Source organism: Gadus chalcogrammus, chromosome 7 (assembly GCF_026213295.1).
Source record: "Gadus chalcogrammus isolate NIFS_2021 chromosome 7, NIFS_Gcha_1.0, whole genome shotgun sequence".
Taxonomy (NCBI): domain Eukaryota; kingdom Metazoa; phylum Chordata; class Actinopteri; order Gadiformes; family Gadidae; genus Gadus; species Gadus chalcogrammus.
In genome coordinates, this window is record NC_079418.1 from 30051909 (window position 1) to 30072868 (window position 20960).

Genomic DNA, 20960 nt, shown 5'->3' on the forward strand with positions numbered 1-20960 from the left:
TGATTAGGGTGTCGTCGTCGACGATGAGGAGCCAATCAGTGTCCGGAACAGCGGAACTAAGGAACCTCTTCAAAATGGCAAAGGTCTTTCCACAATGTCCTGGATCCAACAGGAAGGAAGAGAGGTGTGAAGCACAAAGTAATGACTTCTGTGCGTGTGTGTGTGTGTGTGCGCGTGCGTGTGTGAAAGCAACTAACTACAAAGGCACAGGGAGCCAGGATTTTGGGGGCATTGTCTGACTCCCAAGGGTACTACGTATAGAGAGTGGATTTCTGATTGGGCACCAGAGAACAGGGACTGTGTGTGATGCATTCACACGCAGAGGCGCGCCTCCGGCAGTAACAGAGAGCTCTGCTTGCGCACACACCAGGCCCAAGGACCCTCCTTTAAAGTCATTAGCTGCCAAGAGTGTCCCAATTGTTTGTCGCGATCCAGTCGCGATGTTGAGGACTTGTCCAGGCAGGTGTCAGACACTAAGGGGTCTGAAGAGCATCCCGCAGGAAGGGAACAACAGACCTCAAGCCAAATTCGAATTTGATGAGCTATTTTATTTTTACCTCAAACTTTATTTCACCAGAGAACTCTCCTCTGGCCCAAGGCTCAATCGGGGGGCAGACGGAAGTAGTCGATAAAAGTAAAGATATCAGCCAGGCAACACCCAACCGTCGGTTTGAACTATAAATAGAAGAGTAGTCCAAGTCATGGCAGAGTAAACTGAGGCAACGAGCCCGCAAGCCTCTGCTAGCTCGGAGGGCGTCGTCACGGTGTCGGTCAGGGCAGATGCTTCTGTTAGGGGTCTGGATCACGCGCCATGAGGAACGCCAGAACTGAGGGGAGCAGTGATTGGTTAGTGCGCCGCTTCCTGGTTCAAATGAGGCTCACTGCACCACACACATACGCGCACACACACATACCCACACACATACAGCGTGTATCCCCCCCCACACACACACACACACACACGCACACACACACACACACACGGCTACATTGCCCATGCACATATTTGTGTACTCCCCTTTGCATTCACACACACACACACACACACACACACACACACACACACACACACACACACACACACACACACACACACACACACACACACACACACACACACACACATACAAACACACAAGCGAGCATACACACACTCAAACATGCTCACGCTCACACACACTCACACACACAAACGAGCACAGACAGTCAAACACGTACAAACACACATACACAGCATGCTTGGTGCGGGGGGGGGGGGGGGGGGCTTGGGTTAATTGGACTGTTTTGAGGGGAGAAAGGAGAAGAGACGAAGAGGGATGGTCTGTCAGACTACAGATCGAAACCCTAGAGAACAAACAGAACTAACAGAGGAGGGGCAAGAGGACAGCTCGAGAAAATAAAAGAGTGAGGGAGAAACAAGAGAGAGAGAGAGAGAGAGAGAGAGAGAGAGAGAGAGAGAGAGAGAGAGAGAGAGAGAGAGAGAGAGAGAGAGAGAGAGAGAGAGAGAGAGAGAGAGAGAGAGAGGGGGAGAGAGAGGGGGAGAGAGAGTGGGGGGAGAGAGAGAGAGAGACAGAGACAGAGACAGAGACAGAGAGAGAGGGGGAGAGAGAGGGGGAGAGAGAGACAGAGAGAGAGAGAGACAGACAGAGAGAATGATGGATGAAAAAAGTAAAAAGTCCTGAACTTCTATTTCTGCTCCAAAATTGAGTAACTTTTGTTACTCACAGAATGTCTGCAGATGAAAAGAATGGCAGTCTGGATTGATGTTGATTGATCTACCATGATCTTACACATGGTCTTAAAGCTAGGGTAGGCAATTAATATAAGATTTGTGGAGATTTTGTCGGCATCTTGACAGCAAATCAAACAATCAAACGCTCTTACAAAAATAATAAATACAATTCTTGAATCTGCGTCTGTCACAGCCTGTATTTGGGGGAGTGGCTGAAGGGGGGGGGGGGGGGGGGGGGGCTTTGTCGGTTGGATCCGTTAAAAATGTATCTAACTCTGCCGGGTTTCTCCAAGTCGCCTACCCTACCTTCTTTAACATAGACAACGTTCAATGACCAAATCAAAACCGCTTTCAGTATGAAACAAGTTCTTCTGCAAAGGACTACTTCAGTCTAAGCCACCCAAAACGAGATCCACTCCTTCTGAAATAACAAATTCTCGAGGTACAAGAAAGCAGCTCAAAGTACCACGGAGACGCAGCAAATTAATCGATCGCTGAGTCCTCGTAAAAACGCCTGTCTGCTGGTGCTCACTTATCTGACACTCAAGTGCTCATCTGATGCTGATCCGGCCTCAAAATAATACATAAAAGTGGCGTTGTGGCCAGTGGGTTGGACTGCTAATGGTTCAGCAAATGGAGTATTAGGAAACGTAAGGTATAATAATATTGGATAATAGTTCATTGAACAAACAGAATCCATCCCTCAAGAGTTTTTTCTGGCCAGGTCGAAAAATGTGTACATTCTTTAAGCTATACTATCCTCAGGTCCAGAAGTTCACTAATGCTACAGCCAAGTGTTTTTCCATTCCAAAAAAAAAAGGTAAATCATTAAAAAAAGATATAAAATTAATATTGCTCAATAAATATAGCATAATTGTTATTACTTCAAATATAGTGCCCCTTTGTGCAGTCAATCATTTTTGCCATTGTCATGTTTTTCCTTCCACTGTTTCCCACCGGCACTGGGGTCTCATTTATAACCGTTGCGTACGCACAAAACGGGGCTCAAAGTGCCGTACGTGACTTTCCACGCCAAGGTTGTGATCTATAAAAAACTAACTTGACGGGAGAATGTGCGCAGCCCTAAGCAAACTCTGACCCATGCGTACGCATGGTTTCGAGGTAAAGGAGAATTGGCGACACAGACGGTGTTGGAACTGAAGTCAGACAGAAGAATTGTAGAGAAGAACGATTATGTTTTATCATCGCCCTTCATATATTTAATTTCATCCCGTATCATGCGTTAAATCTATGTAATCAGAATAATTTAAGTGAACTGCGTTATTTCTCAGTTATAACTCCAGAAACATCTCCTTAGAATCGATATGAAAATTCTAAATGAAAATTCTCTTTATTTAATCCCGTCACTCCATACTGTCCACTGACAGCGCGACTGCATGGAATAAAGCATCTGTCCAACATGTGTCAATAACATAATATTTTTATGTGACACGGTAAACACATAATCAAATGTCAATTAAATCCCAAGTGTGGAAAACCAAGCCACATACTCCTCATCACAATTGTTATATTATTGTCCGTTCCTCTTGATGCTTTCATGACAAATCAGGCATTAAAAAGGGGTTATGTTCAAGAACATTTCACGTGGGTGATTACAAACTGATTAACCAAGGTGTTCTCGGTCAGTCTTATTACCGTAACCCTATAAATACAGCGGTGAGCCCCGTGCGTAATGCTGCACCATAGCACTGCTGGAGGACCATGCAAATGGCAGGATTCGGAGGGAGAGGGTCTTCAGGGACCATAACGATTTATTGGTACATAAAAATATGTACCTTTATGTCGGACCACTTCTTTTTTAATTCTGGGACTGTGCGCTCTGTGCCACTGACAGAGTTTACTGCTGCAGCAATATGTTATTACTCACTCTGCTTTTTGTTGTTAGTGATCCCAATCCTGTGACGGCCGAACAAAACTACTTTTCGGGCCTCCACCTCACCCACAAGTGTCTCCACTTCAACCTCCGTGAAATTTCGCTTTTTTGCATTTCTCAGTCCTTCTGCCATTCTTCCGACAAGACATAATACTTCCTTCAGAGTCTGTTTTATATGCGGTTAATGAGGTATAAAGGAGACTCTGTTCAGTCTGTGAGCTTCACAAGCCACATTTTAATCAGACCTCAAGTACGATCTGCCGCGGCAGCAGTATGATGACAGCTCTGTAGGACGGTCTTGCACACAGCCTCAGAGGCCCAATCCCAAAGTGAGCCCTGAGGACTAAGGACTAAGGACTCACAGACTTAATTGATCTCAGGTGCTAAGTGAGCGAGTGCGTGAGACCACATGGGCTCAGATAGGTATATGGGATTGGGACAGCACTTTTACGAGAGCACATGTTACCTTGACAACGTTTAATGACAAAGATGTTGCTGACACATGCCACATTTTTTGTTGTAAATGCAATGAAAACAATCGGCTACAGACTTCACCTTAGGTGTAGTCTGCACTGATGCAGACTCACGGAAAGGGCTCGGTAAGTGTGGACTCAAACCCTCACGCCCTTTGGAATTCGACATTGGGATAGCCCTAAAGCCTTAATAATTTTGCGACAACGCGCAATAAAGTCTATGAGTCAGGACATTGGGATTGGGCCAGTATCGTCCCGTGACTCCGAAAGACCCAGAGCCTCGTCTAAAGCGATTGTCTACCGCCTAAAGCTAGGGTAGGCTCAAAAATAATAAATACAATTCTTGAATCTGTGTCTGTCACAGCCTGTAATTGGCCGGGGGGGGGGGCTTTGTCGGTTGGATACTTAAAAATTTTAGCTAACTCTGGCTGGTTTCTCCAAGTTTGTCTGCAAAGGACTTCTTCGGCATAGGCCAACCAAAACAAGATCCACTCCTTCTGAAGTTTTGCGGTACAAGAAAGCAGCTCAAAGTGCCACGGAGACGCAGCGAAATAATCGATCGCTGAGTCCTCGTAAAAACGCCTGTCTGCTGGTGCTCACTTATCTGACACTCAAGTGCTCATCTGATGCTGATCCGCCCTCAAAATAATACATTAAAGTGGCGTTGTGGCCAGTGGGTTGGACTGCTAATGGTTCAGTAAATGGAGAATTATGGAGCGGGGTCTTGCTGCAGACATCCACACACGCTCAAGACATCCACCCACAGAACTTCCGCTTCAGACATCCACCCACAGAAACATCCACCAGCACACCGGAAATTGCAAAAAAAAATTAAATGTCGTTTTGCACTGCGCAAGCGCGAGTTGCAAATTCTATTGCCAACGTGCGAAAGGGATGGGACTGCACGAAGCTATGTGACACGTTCGGTTCAGCTGCACTTGGAGGTTATGGTAGGTGACTATTGAAAACATATGCGATACAATTATAAATGCACGAGACTTGCATTTCTTTACCGATCTATTAGTTTCATTAAGTTTAGTTTTTTTCATCAAACTAATAACCAAACACCAACATGAAGCATTGTTGTTTTAATCCACACTGACGTGGCTAACGCTAGCTAGGTTTCATTTTTGCAAGATAGGCAAATGTTTTTTGTAAACGCTATAGCCTATAGTCGGTCTTATTAAACGATTTTACAGATTTGTAGATGTGTTGCGAGTGTAAACGTTTTTAAGATGTTGACATTTGACAGTCATCCGTAGACCAAAACAGAGTTAAGTTGTGATAAAATAATGAGCACGAATTGAATTGACGCAGCTCGTTCCGCTTTAACTAGAGTTGCACCTATCAGCTGTTCATCTCCGCTGCGGTGGCTGAGAAGTGTGATATCATTCAATAGACAAAATCGATCTTTAAATATTCGATCGGCCTGTTTTGTCAGTAAATATAGCACAATTTCAAATATAGAGTCCCTTTGTGTAGTCTGTTACGTTTGCCATTACAGTGTTTTTCCTTCCACTGTTTCCAACCAGCCCTGGTCTTTATGAAGGTCATTGATGAGTGTGAATAAAGGAGACTGTCTGGTTCATGAGCTTCAGAAGCCAAATTTTAATCAGACCTCCAGTAAGATCAGCCTCACCATCGTCCCGCAGACCCGGACCATAAGGCCACCAGAATGTACAGCGTGTACTCTGTTTTCACGCCCGAGATATTGCCATGGATACGCTTCATCAATGGTGGCGTGGCGGCGCTATCAACGATTGACGTCATGTTTCCATTTCCTCCCAGTGGATCCTCAGCCATAATACACGTGTTCTGCCAGGTCGTTTCCATCCAAGACACATTCCCTGTAGCCACACCCCCCCAGCCGCGTTAATCATCTCTTCAAATTTGTAGCAAAACAAAATGGAGCGCCAGATTCGACCGCGTCTGCCCTCAGACTTTAGATATCAATCGTGACCTCCCTGTACTGACACCGTGTCGGGGCCCAGCTGGGTAGGGGCCCATCCCAACAATCTGAGCGATGAAACGAGAACGGGGCCATGGAAAGAGTGAGGACATGGAGGCCTCTGTACGAAGGCCATCAGGGATGGAGGCCAAGACCCTGTCGGTTATCGGGGGGGGGGGGGGGAGGGAGGGGAGACAGATCCACCTCGACAGTCAGGGCGCACTCACACTAGGCCATCTGTACCGTGCCCGAGCACGTTTGCCCCCTAAAGTCTAGATCGTTTGGCCAGTGCGAGCACACGATCCGTACTCAGGTACGGTTAAAAGTACACTTCGGAGAGGTGGGCTCAGGCCACGGTAAAAATGCTAATGACACGCGCACACGCACGGATACACGCAACCTGAATTGGATGACGCATGTAAAAGAGGCAACCGTACTCAGGCCCAGTTGAGATGCCAAGTGTGAGCACAGGCCAGCGGCACAGTGGGGGGGGGGGCAATCGTACTTGGGGACGGTACAGGGCAAATTAGCCGAGTGTAGAGTGCGGTTGAGGATGAACCAGCGCTGTGTCCTTGGCAACATCCCGGCCTGCTGTGATTGGTCGTGTCCGTTTGTATCTCTGTGTTGCAGCGGGAGGATTTCATTCTGGTCCGACGGGCTTCCTCTGTCTGAGTCCTTTCTCATTCGTTATCTCCAAACACCGCTGCTCCCTTGCTGCTGTCTTTATTTGATATGTGGGTGTGTGAGCTACACGGTCTGGATTGTACGCAGAGAAACGCACGCACACACCTTCGTTGCAGGGGAAGGTGCTCGATGTTCGTGCACGCCACACAGACATGATTTAGGAGACACACGTGGCATAAACACAGTGCTGATGGATGTAGACTCTAACACACACACACAGGTTAGCACGCAAACACACACACACACACACACACACACACACACACACACACAAATTAGGGCTGGGCGATTAATCGAATTTTGATCGCGAACGATCACAAAATGAACATAATCAATGTTTTATAGAAAGGGCAGAACAGCTGGATACATATCTGTCTATTATTTTAGATTGCAACATTTTCTTTTTGACCAATTTGTGTATTTTCTTAAGGCAAAATTTCGTTCTCAGTTGCAACGTTTTTTTTGGGAGAGACATGCTGAATAAATACAACATGAAACATCAAAATAATTGTTTTGAATAATCGTCATTTCAATATTGACCAAAATAATCCGATTATGATTTTTCCCATAATCGAGCAGCCCTAATACAAATACATACACACACTCACACAAACACAAAGAAAGACCTTCACTCTCACTCACACACACCCACAGACACACATACAAACACACCCACTCACACCCACATATTCTCTCAAAAACACGCACATACAAATACACTCACTCACATACACAAACACACCCACACACTTGACTTTGCTGTGACAAGAGTAAACGGTGCAATATCTGTTAAATTACACCTATTTTCGAGCCAATTTGGCAGATAATTGAGCATCGTTTTGTATTATTGAGTGAACGGGGGCCATTCCTGATTGGGTGCTTCTCCCAGAGATATGTTTATTGAACTGTGGAGTTTATGGTGGTCGGTGATGCGTGTGTCCATTTGACGACACTCGAACCTCTGTCTGTCACACGGTGAAACCACAGCCCTCTCTAATGCACCACACACAGGTGTGGGGACGTAGAGCAGAGAGAGGCACAGGGATTCGACTGAACCAGCGTCTTTATGGAGACACAGTCAGTGGTCACCAAAAGACCTGAACACGGCGCTGAACGGAGAGGGGGGGTGAGAGAGCACCGTGTGACAGAGAGACACACTTCACACTCCCCGACTCTCTATGGCAGACGAACGGGGCAACATTAACTGGAAATGTCACGGGGAATGGAACGGTGGTGCAGCCAGGAAACAAACAAGAGCTAATGAGAGGTGTGTTCATGATCACCAAATTGCCAATTAGTTTTAATCATAGCGGGATTGAGAACATTAGCAGCTGTCTGGGCCTTGTTGTGAAAAGCATACAAACCAATAAGTGTGTTCGGCTGTCCGAAATCACGCCTACCATCAGCGGCCATTAATGTTACAGTCACCGGAACACAGGAGTTCAGACATTTAGGTTTCAAAAGTAGATATTTTTAGCAAACTCCTTTACATCCACCATATTGACGTACATATGTGAATGTGAATCGTTCAGTGTGAATCCACTTTAAAAAGGAACTTTTTAAAGTGGATTGGATCTCCTTTTTTTTGTTGATATTTTTTCTCCTATTTGTTTCATCTGTGAAGCGACCTTGGGTGTCCTGAAAGGTTGTTAAATAAATGGTATTATTATTCTTTTTTTCATAAACACGTCTTTTCTATCGGCTTGCGGTGATACTGTCAATCAGTGCATGTGAGAGACGTCTCATAACTCTTTACGCTGATGAACGCCCTCACCTCGCTCAGTGTTGGGCACGCCCAGGTGCATTGTGGGTATGGAGGGATCGGTGACATCACTGTAGTACTCCAGAAACGCTGCATCCTTCTCCCACGTCGCCTTGACGACGGGCACTGGGAAGCAGAGGAGTCAGGTAAACTAATGACCTCACGTGTGTGTGTGTGTGTGTGTGTGTGTGTGTGTGTGTGTGTGTGTGTGTGTGTGTGTGTGTGTGTGTGTGTGTGTGTGTGCGTGTGTGTGTGTGTGAGTGTCTGTGTGCGCGCGTGCGTGCTTGCGTGTGTGTGTGTTGCATCAAAGACAGTGGGCAAGTGGGACTATCAAATATCCCAGTGGTTATGATCTGCATATTAATTCAACTTCTGACGCCAAGTAGTGAGATTAAGTACACAGATATATAAAATAAAAAACCATGGAGGCAGGCCCTTCAAACAGACCATAATGGCCCTCTAGAGCCTCCTGTGATTACTGAACCATGGCGGTATCAAACCAGTAGTCAGTCAGGAGGAAGGCAGAGCCCTAAGGCACAATTTCACCTGAGAATCAACATCTCCATTAAAAGGCAAAAACATGGTTCAAAAGCATAGATCAACTGCTTTGAGCTTCCAGGTCTGGACACACACACACACACACACACACACACACACACACACACACACACACACACACACACACACACACACACACACACACACACACACACACACACACACACACACACACACACACACACACACCTATCCACATTTGACAGTCCTAGGATGAACCCAAGCAGGACTAATCACATTCATATCTCACAGCTTGATGCAGTTAATGCGTTCATAAATGTCTTCCCCTCTAAAAGCGACTCAGGTGAATCAGGATTAGTGATGTTCACGGTCTCCCCGTTAACGTCTGTGGACACCGCCCCACTGTGATGTGAAGATTGCATTAATCACCGGGAAGGGACACCGGTCTACCACTTGAACCGTCACCATTCCGCTTTGAATTCATCCGTTGGTGGAGAGCAGAATCTCAGTAGCGGACGACTAGCACTGGGAGGGTGATTTTGCTTTTAAGCTCATACTTTAGAGCTTCGTGCTCGCGTTGTGAGGCCACACACCTCAACGCGCCACACAGGTCACCCCGCCTCGTGACATGCTGGCGCGTTCTGACCCTCTTCCAAACTGAATACGGGCAGGGGATTATTATGGAAATGCTTCAATTTCAGCAGAGTGGCTGTGATGTTGCTTTGATGGGAATCTCGGTGCCTACGCGAGGTTTCGCCAATCATGCAAAGTAGAGTTCAATTTTGGGTAAAATGCAGCGATTCAACACATGGCGTGCCGTGTTAAGGTGGGAGGTGGGCAATTTTAACACACACAAAACACACACACACACACACACACACACACACACACACACACACACACACACACACACACACACACACACACACACACACACACACACACACACACACACACACACACACACACACACACACCTCGGTCGGAGTGGAACTTTTCACAAGTTTTCACGGCAACAAAAACGTCTTCTTTCTTCACGGGATCACCCTAAAAGAGGAACAGGAAATGACAACCATGAATTACAGGATATAAAGATATACACAAGATACAGACACACACACACACACATCACATCTCCCAGCAGGGGCTACGGAACTGACCTGACAAGGAGTTGGATCCCACAACACGCCGGCTTGCGGGATTTATGGAGCAATAATAAAACTCAAGAATATCTCAGGTTGAATTACTGTTCCGGCCCTTGAGCACTTAAGACATGGACCAGACACTGTTAATTTCTTGTTCATCAATCTTACATCTTTTAGTCCATAAAAACCAAATCACAGCACACTTAAAAGCCACATCACCGCGCCTTAAATTCTCCAGCAAGGAAGCCCTCAGGTTTTACAATCGCTGCGTAATGACATTTGACCCAACTTCAAACATGGACCTTGAAACGACTGCAGCGTTCGAGGTTGGGCTGTTGCTCCATCGGATGGAGGATGACTTGAGTCTGCTGACAAGCAGACTACTTTAATATGAAGTTATGGGCTTTTTTGTTCCAGGGGCTGCATGCCGACATGGATCCAGACCATGATTTACACGCTGTGGCAATTAAGGAGACATGATCCGGACAAACCAGACCTGGGACAAAGAGCAGGTTTCTCTTGGACGATGTGGGACACATTACCGATGCTGAGATGTAGTCTTCAAAAATCTTTCAGACTTAAATGTCACTTCACGTCGTAGTCCCAGTCTCGGTTTAAGCTGCATTTCCTTTGCTTTGAGGTTGCCATTACTTTGGGGTTTACATCATATTCCCCCGGAATTCATGAATTAGGCTTATTTCTCCGCACCAGATTCAGATGAAAAATTTACCAAAATCACCACTTTAGGCCAAGCCTCACAGAAATCATCGAACAGAATTTGTTTTATTTAGTTCCATTTGAGAAATATTGGCCAATAAAGTTGGAGCAGTTAGCCCATTTTTTATATGACCATTTTGTTTTTGTATAAAAAAAAAATACCACTATTATTAGGTGGATACCAATACCCCCCACTACCCATAAACCCAAATTGTGGTACTGCTCCCAAAGGTGGCGCTATTTAAAAAAAAAAAATGAACTAGCCTTATTTCTAACCAGATTGACCCGTCTCAAAATTCTTTCATCGTATTCATCTCTAAAATCAGATGCATCTTTTTCACCCTGGTCATGTACTCTAAAAATGTTTACTTTTCCCAGAATTTCATAGAAAAGCCAAACGTCCACAGTCTCAACCCATTTTGCCTATATTACCATTTTGTTATTGTATTAACTACCATACGGCTATCATTAGATGGATACAATTAATATTGCACATTTTCCGATCTTAATTCTCTTGTTTATTTGCTTGGAGTTTTCTGGATGTTGTGTGCTTATCGATAGACGTCTTCACCATGTGAATGAGGCTAAATTTCAGGTATGTCAGTGGCTCAATGGGATAATGCCTTGTACTGTTGATCCTTAGTTTGAGAGATTTAATCCCGATTAGACAGTAATGAACATGCTGAACATGACATTCGGCTATTGCTCTGCAGTCACCTGAAAGGCGAGGCACAGTATGGCATTAAGGGGAACATCAACATCATTCCTTCATAATTATTTGTCATATTTATAGATCTTCCATTAGTGTGTTCTTCACATTTTTTTCGGTTATAATTTTAATTGCATTCATAAACTTATACTTAAACTATTGCAGAAAGGTCTACCAAGAGATTTAGAACGTTTTTGGGCTCTTTTTCAACCAATTCGCATACAAATAGTCAGCACAGAAATAGACCTTCACGGTAGCAGACACTGACTTCACAAAAAAAACACCCTTCGCACATCAAAATGTTTACCAAACTTTTTTATGTAATTGCTCTATTACCATAAAAATGCCAAAAAAAAGAAACGGTTGCAAACCCGAGAGAGCATATATATACACGAGGCCCTGACACTAATCAAATGCACTCGCTTCTCAACATCCGAAAGGGCTGTTGTCCTGATTATGAATTCCCCCCAGCCTCCCGCATATTTTCACATTTCACATGGAGATGGGATTCGAATGGCCTTCCAGAGTCGTTAATTCTCCTCCACTCTCACCTCTCCCAACCACCTAGATCAGCTCGTGGCTCATTGTCGAAACGTTACATTGTGTGACTTTGTGATTCTCCTGAACATTTTCCATCACCTCTCCTTGCTCAGGGAGGTTCGTGTTCCAGTGGACGTACTGGTCACAGGGCGCCTGACTAATCTCTTTTTGAATGAGCACGATGCCTGGCATCCACAAACCAGCCAAAAAACAAAGCGCGTAATCGCCCTTAAGGTACAAGCAGTCAACGCCAACAATATCCCAGAATCCCCAGCTTTGCCATCAAATCGAGAACAACACGAAATAAATCCAATAAATCCATGATCTATATCCTCGCTTTTTCCAGGACATTTGATCCATTTGAGCCTTTTTTAATCTGTTTCCAACTAATGGAAATCAACCGGATAGAAACCCAGGTTAACCACCAGGAGCCCTGAACATTTACCAGACCCCCGGTGATTTGGCTGCCCCAAAACACTACCCAGTCTCTGGTCTCACCCCGCCCCCCACGCCCTGCCTCCATGTGTGTATCCCATTGCCACACCTTCAGGGCCAAGCCTATAAGCCCAGTGTGGGTCCGTTGGGCGCCATGTGCGTCCTGGTAAATGTCAGCCACAGCACCACTTGGCGCGGCCACGCCGTTCCTCACTTTGTTTTTCCCACAGTCCGGTGAAGGGGCCTCACGCTGTGTTCCGGGGGTCCGCAGCGGTGGAACGCCGGCCGCGGCGCCCCCAGGGCGTCGTTCCTGGTCGCGGACTGGAGCAACTCGTTTGTCGTCATCCTGGACCACAACACGTTGGTTCTGTTTTGACTACCTCTCCTTCCGTCGGTTTTTCTTCGAGCTACGTCTGCGTCTGGTGACAGCCTGGCGACAGCTGTCTCAACGTCCTAGTAAGTAGATTGGTCAAAGCCTGCTTGCAGCCTGCTTACAGCCTGGTTACAGTCCTGGTTAGAGCCCTCTCAGCTTCCTAGTAAGAGTTTGGTGAAAGCCTGGTGACAGCCTGGTAACAACCTGGTTATGGCCAGGTAACAGCCTTTAACAGCCTGGTAACAGCCTGGTTACAGCCTGGTTACAGCCCTGGTAACAGCCCTGGTAACAGCCCTGGTGACAGCCTGGTAATAACCTGGTTATGGCCAGGTAACAGCCTTTAACAGCCTGGTTACAGCCTGGTTACAGCCTGGTTACAGCCAGTTTGATTCCAGGTGGTGTCCCTCCCCTCTCAGCTGTGATATCACTTGCGAGGACCCGGAACAGGCTGAACCAGCCGGGGAGGGAGTGAGGTGTGAGGGCCAGACACTCCTCGTTCCCATAGAACAATCATTTTGGGGGTGAGGACGGACTGTTCCATTCCGCCGTGTTTCCCGCCTTCCCGCGGTGGTTACCGGCGCTGACACCCACCCCCACCGCCGCCGACAGGAAACCCTTCTGAAAACTGTTCAGTCGGATCGTATTTCCTTTTTCTCTGCGCGCCGCGTTTTTGGGCCGTGTTCGCAAAATGAATAATTCATTCGTTTTTTGATTGAGGATGTTTTGACTTGAAACTGAATATGTATCAGCTGTCTCTTCAGTTGTTTGGTGTGGTTGGTTTTTTAGGTGCGGTAAAGCTACGGGTCGGCTTCACGCAGGTGCTGTTGATGCCATGTCAACGAATCACAGGGGGGGAAGGATACACACACACACACACACACACACACACACACACACACACACACACACACACACACACACACACACAACCAATCACACGATCCATCACACTCTCTCGCTTTTACTTTCTTCTCACACTCGTAGACATAAATACCAAACACATAATTTACATTTAGAAGACACTTCTATTCAAAGCGGCTTAGAACTGTTCATAAAAACATACCGGCCAGCTCGTCGGATTCAGTTCGGGTGAGGCTTTATGCTCAGGGACACCTCGACACTCAACTTGAAGGAGCCACCCGCTCAACCTCCAGAGCTAAAACGACCCCAGACACAAAAACACACATACACACAGACACACACACCAGCCACAAACACACATCTCAAAACTTTCTCTCCTAGCCATACTTTAGTAATTTGGGTAATATTTGCACAGGCCCAGCCTATAATAAAAAATAATGACTATACAAAGCATCACTCACACTAAACCATATCGTAGTGTGATACTTTTTATCAGGGCCCAGACATGCCTTGGGGCCACAACATTTGAGGGCCCCTACAGGGACGTCCACAGTTGGTTTAGTTCAGTTGAGAGCGAGGACCGTGCAAAATAATAAATACACGTGGTGCACAAATACAACAGGTCTTTCATCTGCTGTCCCTAGCCAAGGTGCAAATAAGGCTTCCCTAAAATACATCAACGCAAACGCAGAACAGGACATGCCGTTTTGGGTTCGTAAAAGGACACAGAGTTGTTAAAAACAGTTGCGGCGAGGACAAAGAAACACACAGAACGACGTCACCAACATGGAGACGATAACACGCAGATCCACATAGAGAAGGACGTTATAGCAGTGCAGTGGTAACATGTGGACCTACGCAGTCTGGGAGGGGCGCCGTGATGGCCGTGGCACAGTGGGCCCCGGGTCTGGAGCAGAACTCTGGCACGTCCTGGAGCTCCGGCCCCCGTCCCTCGTCCCAGATGTACAGCGCGATCTGCGGAGAGCAAGGGTACGAACGCGCTGATGTGATCTACTGGTACGCGGTAACATGATCTGCTGTCTACGACCAGGATCTAAGCTGTGTTATAATGTTTTACATGCACAATGCACATACACAATGTTTTACGATGTAGCACGCATTGCACTGCAAAAGGTTGTGATTGAAGTGCTCGGTACAAATCGGATTGAGTCGAGTTGCACCGCATTGAATTGAATTTGTTTGAACGGACTTGAATGAAATGAGTTTAGAAGGATTTGTGCGTTGGAACTCGAGGCTGAACAGCATGAATGTGTAATTTATGCTGCCTCTTCTCTCCTACTTTGATGAAAAACTCACAACATAAATGAAGTGAGAAAGTATTTGCGTGTAAAAGCCTAAGGCACGGGGGTAACATTAATGATTTATATTAGAAATTAAAGAAATGCTAACAAAATTGCATTGTACAAAAATCAGCTTTTCAAAGATAAATACACAAGGCAGTAAACAATCAGAGTTGAAATGTGTTGAACCCACAATTGATGAGCCAACTACAGGTGAAGCACAAGGAACAAAAGGAGGGGAATATGAGTAATAATAATAACGTTAACACCAAAACGACCAGACCAAAGAAAGGACAGGGATTCATGCAACATGTGCAACCCTACAAACACAAGCCTGCACTTCAGACACACACACACCAACACACACCGACACACACCTTTGAGTTAAACGCCAATGACAATTTAATCCTACCCATACAGTTACAGACCCATTTTAAGTCCCCTCTAAATCCAGCAGAGCACATTCATAACCACAGCCTGTCCTCTGCAGTGGGCGTTCTGATCAGAGCTGCTCTGCAGAACGACTCAGAGTCTTCATGAGGCCACCCTGATGCAGAGGAATAGACTCTTTTTATGAAGGGATTGAGCACATGACAGAAATAACCGTGTTTAATATATCCTCTGACGCACTCTTTTATTGTCTGCTTCAGTTTTCATTCTCTGATGCGACCCCCATATGGGATTTGAAGTTGTTTTGGTTTTGGTTCTTTGAAACAAGGCCCTCAGGGGGGGGGACGTATCATGGATCAAATCATGCCACCAACTTTACTTCAAAGTGTAAAATGGACTTCAAAGTAACTACAAAACACTCTTCTTTCCAAGTGTTGTAAATAAATAAGGTTTAATTAGCTGTGTTGTGGTCCACTCCTGGCCAGAAACTGTTGAAATCCTTTAAAATTAGCCCTTTCAAATCCGCCTCCCTCTTCACACTGCCACTCTGCTTTGGCGACTGATCTGAACGAATCACGATATGTCCCGCCCTCTGGGCGTGCTCCAATAAGCACAGCTCCCATATGCAATATCGTTTGGGTCTTGTTGGCACGGAGTGTGCTGTCTAGCTGGTATTCAAAGGCATGAGGAGAAGCATTTCTGTTGAGACGTATATTTGGGTAAATGGAAACTCGGATTAGATGATTAGATTCTAACGAGGCTTAACTCTGGGAAATCGAGGGAATCGGGGTAAAACATGAATTGAATTATGAATTTAGACTTCAGATGTCAAGATTTGCTTTCAACACACACACACACACACACACACACACACACACACACACACACACACACACACACACACACACACACACACACACACACACACACACACACACACACACACACACACACACACACAGACCAAATCAATGTGGTTGAGGATGTGGAGATGAGTTTGTACATAACTCATCGTGACATGAACTACGGCGGGGAGGAGAGGCTAATGGGAGAATCTGAGGATGTTTCCCCGGGCTCTGTGGTCTCGGAGCAGGGGCTGTGCCACGCTATTAGCCGAATGCTATTCAGACAGGGAAGATGATTGAAAGATGTTCCACCACACACACAAATGACGCATGCACACACACATGCGCACACACATTCATAGAGACCCACAGAGACAGGTAAACACACATACAGACACACACACACACATACACACACACACACACACACACACACACACACACATTCATAGAGCCACACAGACAGATATACACACACACACACACACACACACACACACACACACACACACACACACACACACACACACACACACACACACACACACACACACACACACACACACACACACACACACACACACACACACACACACACAGTACCTCATGTTTCAGGTCTATAGTAAAGTCAGACTTCAGAGGGGAATATTGAATCCTTTCAGCAAGTCTGAAAAAAACACAGAAATATAATAAAACAAAAGGCAGTCAATAGAAGAATGATGAACATGCTCCTTCCAAAGAGTGCTGCATGTCTGGCTCGGATGTTCTTTGGTCAAAGTAGATCAGGTTACATTCGTTAACCAATAGTGCTCTGGTCTGACAGAAGGCTAAGCCCATTCACACAGGAGAGATTCATTGAGCAAACGTCCGTAGACATCTCCTCGAGCTTTGTGCAAAAAGCGTAAACAAGCACACTGTTTCAAGGAGCAAACGAAATGTGCTCTTTCAGAAAGAAGGAATGGTAGACGAGGCTGAAGGCAAAACGATCAAATAAAATCCATTCATCACTCAAAACCCATTTTTATTCAGGGTCACGTTTAAAGGATATTCTCACTTTCAAGTGTGCCCCGATTATAGTGCAAGGTAAAATACAACGGTAACAAAAATATGAATACAAATAAATTGACATGAACAGATAAATGGATAGTCAACACGGAACAATGATTCATAAATAAGGCAATCTTCAGCTCAAAAACACCCCGCACAGCAAGCCTCAATTATGTCAATAATTCACACTTTAAAATCCTTGAATAAGGGAAACTACAAGATCCAGTTACAGAAGGCTTTGGATGGTATTCCAAACACGGGGATCTTCAAATGAAAGGGCAGAACCCCCCCAGCTTAGGATACTCCCCCAGGAAATATATATATATAACCTGGAGCCCTTGCCGGCAGTGAGCTGTCCCAGCTATAAGGAGGGAATGAAGAGATAGGGGGAGATGTATACGTATCGATGACCTGCAGGTGAAGCACAAGGTGTTCCGTCCTCTCTGCTTGGCCCTGTCCTCAAGCCGTGTCCCTTACAGATTTAATAAGTGCTTAAATGATCAGTTTCAAACGTTAAAATTAGGTAACGCTCATCATCAAAAATGTGGCTGTTGCATCTAGAAAATATCATAACATTTCTACCAGTTGTTATTCTACCAGTAAGATAGAGTCTCGATAAAACAGAAACTAGCTTTTTATGTCCTGACCAAACGTGTGCAGTCTGTCCATGAGCAGGCTGGGATCTGCAGCATCAGTTGCTTTTTGAAGATCAATGAAGTGAAACACACTTCTGTTCGCTGTCATAGCACTGGCAGAAATGAAAAAACCTGATTAGATCTGTTGAAAGTCAAATTTTCGTCTAGGATAAGATTATTGCATATTTGCAAGAGCTTCCTTAGCCAAGGGTTTTGGCTAAGGGAGGCATTTTGAAGTTGGCATGTAATTATCCTTGGTTAAAAATATCACAACTCTTAAGGAGCAGACATTAGTAATGTCAGCAGGGAAAGTTGAATCCAAAGTATGAGTGATTGGATATAACAGGGCCTCCCATAGCAGTCTTCTTGCGTACTTCAAAGTATTTCCATAAAATGAATAATCTCCTTCTTTATAGGTAACATTTTAAAAGGCCAAATCAAAAGGGGCCTGACACTCCATTCACATTTATGTCTAAAAGAAACATCTAATCTCAACGTCTACAGTCTAACGCCCCATCACACATCAGGCTTCCAAACCTTTGGTTTATCTTTGACCTTTGAATTTAAAACTGTGCCTCACGCACACAATTGCACCTTTTCAACCGACAGTGCCAGCTCAACTCGCATCAACTCGCCCCGCCTTTTTTTGCGATTCGATCGCCAAAATGAGGTACCTGGTACTTTTTTAATCTCACCTCCGTCGCGGTTCCAAGAGAGCTTATCCAATACTTTTGTGTGACGTAAAACAGGCTGCTGGCCGCTGATTGGCCAGAGAGACGCCACTGGACGAATAATGATGAGTCAGACGTCCGAGCCTGTCACCCCTCGCCTGGCATCTTTAAATACTAGCATCAGCGTGCAGTCAACAATAGTGATTGATTATTGAACATGGCACAAGAACACGCCGTGGACCGTGACAGAGGCGGAGACACTCCAGTGCGTTAACCCTGCCTGTTTATGCGTCGCGGTTTCGCACATGCGAATGACGACCCGCCCACGTCGAAGAGGTACTTTCTAGATGGAAACACGACGTGCCTGGAACCAAACCAAGTCGTGCCACGCTAGGTCCTAGCGAGTTGAGCTGGTACTGTCGGTGGAAAAGGAGTACTGAATTGGACACGCCATGTTATTTTCCGCCTGGCTAAATCAGCCAGTGAGTGACAGACTTCAGGAATACACAAACGCCCGCTGGCTCGGTCACAATGTGTTTAGCGTTTCCTCCCCGTGTCCTTTGAATCCACTCGTTCAACCTTTTCCACCAACGTGGTTCCAGTGCTGGTGGAAAAGCCAGTGCTGACCTCGAACTGGTTCTTGGCTTTTACACATTAAGTATGGAAGTGTCCTTTTAACGCGTTCATTTTAACGTCCTGACACGTCGCTAGGACAACGGGGTCGTACGCTCTGACGCATTGAGGTTGCCCCTACTCTAGCCCCTAAAGCTCGGGGGAAATCAAGCTGGTTCTTGGGGGGGGGTTGGCGTGTAGAACCAGCACAAGCACCAGCCCGGGACCGGGTCTGCGTTGGTGGAGAGGGGGGCAGAATGCTGCACTGCAGGGACACTTTCTAGCCCGTAAGTTACGAGCTGTAACTGGGAGTACGTCGATCTGGTACGAGTTCACTGGTAGTGACGTGCGGGGTTTGACTGGCTGTCGACCGTTCTAGGGGCACTTTCCCGGATACAAGGTTGTGAAAACACGGGTAAGGGGTTGCCCGGAAACAGGCCTGCATTAACCTGCCATTGGGCCCTGGGGCTGAGAGGTTTCGTAGTCCCCCTGAGAGAGGATCTTACAAAGAAGGGGGGGGCGGCTGACACTTGACACTGTGGCTGTGGTGTGAAGTGGCCACTGGGCCCACCTACCACTAGTGGCCCCCTTTTTGTCTTGGCTCCTGATAGGCCCCTGATCTTTCCTTTCATGAGCCAGTATAAAAAAAAAAAAAAAAAAAAAAAACATTTCCTGCAGCTCATGATTGGCCCCCTGATGGTCGTAGATCCCTGGGGCTTCAGCCCAGGTAAGCCCGTGCATTAAGGCGGCCTCGCTCACCTGTGGAGCAGCGGGGTGCTCAGCACCCAGCCGGCCGCAGGGTCGGGGTAGCCGAAGGACGGGGGGTCCTCGGAGAAGGCGTAGTGGTGGATGATGGTGGCCTTGTTGTCGTGGAGACGCTTGCCCAGGAACCATTCCTGAGGGCAGGGAGTACAGGGATCACTATGAGGGGGAACAGTGGGCGTGCTCCGCGTGCGCTTACAGGCCTTCACCCCCAGGGTGGGCCGGGAGGGGCGGGAACAGGTGCAGCTCATCAAGCTGATTGGCTGCAGGGTCTGTCGGCCAGTGTCTCTAATTAACGTCATGAGCTACACCTGTGTTGGCCCCGCCCACACCGCTGGGATGAAGGCCAATTAGGGTCGATCAATATTCACTATTATGTAACAGACAGTTCTGATTGGTTCAAATTAAGCAAGGCTGATATAAATATGATATCGTATAATTTGAGTTGAATCTTTCAGGGGCATTGTTTTTTTAATCTTGTGTTTTCAGTCGGTTGATGGGTCGGTTAGCCTTAGTTAGCCCGGTGGCATGCTAGTTAGTCTGACGTGCGTCTCACCTGTCGGGCGTCGTGTCTGTTGAGGACGTGCAGCAGAGACGTCAGCGTGATTCTGGTCTCCTCCTCCACAAACAGAAACCAGGCTGCTGATTGGCTGAAGGACACTGAGAGGCTGGGTGAAGACGGATGGACAACCAATGAAAAATGAGAGTCTACTAATAGTTTGTGATTCAATACTCAAGACGAACACGAGCCTGGTGACACCCAGGTAATGTGTTATCGCTCGTTATACAACCATTAGTCCAGACCGGGTCATTTGATTGGACAAGAGGATTCCATGAGCGCTGATAAAGAGTATAACAGCACTGGGTCTTTTAACAAACCCTGCTGTACATACACACCACACTCC

The 20960-nt window shown here is 46.3% G+C and overlaps 1 protein-coding gene across 1 annotated transcript in view; it reads right to left on the bottom strand.

Moving 5' to 3' along the window:
* The window catches only part of LOC130386600 (beta-1,3-glucosyltransferase-like), a 30851-nt gene that overhangs the window by 3885 nt on the left and 6006 nt on the right, over nt 1–20960 (bottom strand). Inside the window, exons 6-12 of the mRNA XM_056595609.1 lie at nt 20612–20723; nt 20053–20189; nt 16932–16995; nt 14651–14767; nt 9990–10059; nt 8506–8619; nt 1–99 (exon numbers count right to left, since the gene is read on the bottom strand). The exon at nt 1–99 is cut by the window's left edge and continues 1 nt beyond it. Of these exons, the coding sequence (XP_056451584.1) occupies nt 1–99; nt 8506–8619; nt 9990–10059; nt 14651–14767; nt 16932–16995; nt 20053–20189; nt 20612–20723 (713 nt within the window). The remainder of the gene's footprint in view (nt 100–8505; nt 8620–9989; nt 10060–14650; nt 14768–16931; nt 16996–20052; nt 20190–20611; nt 20724–20960) is intronic.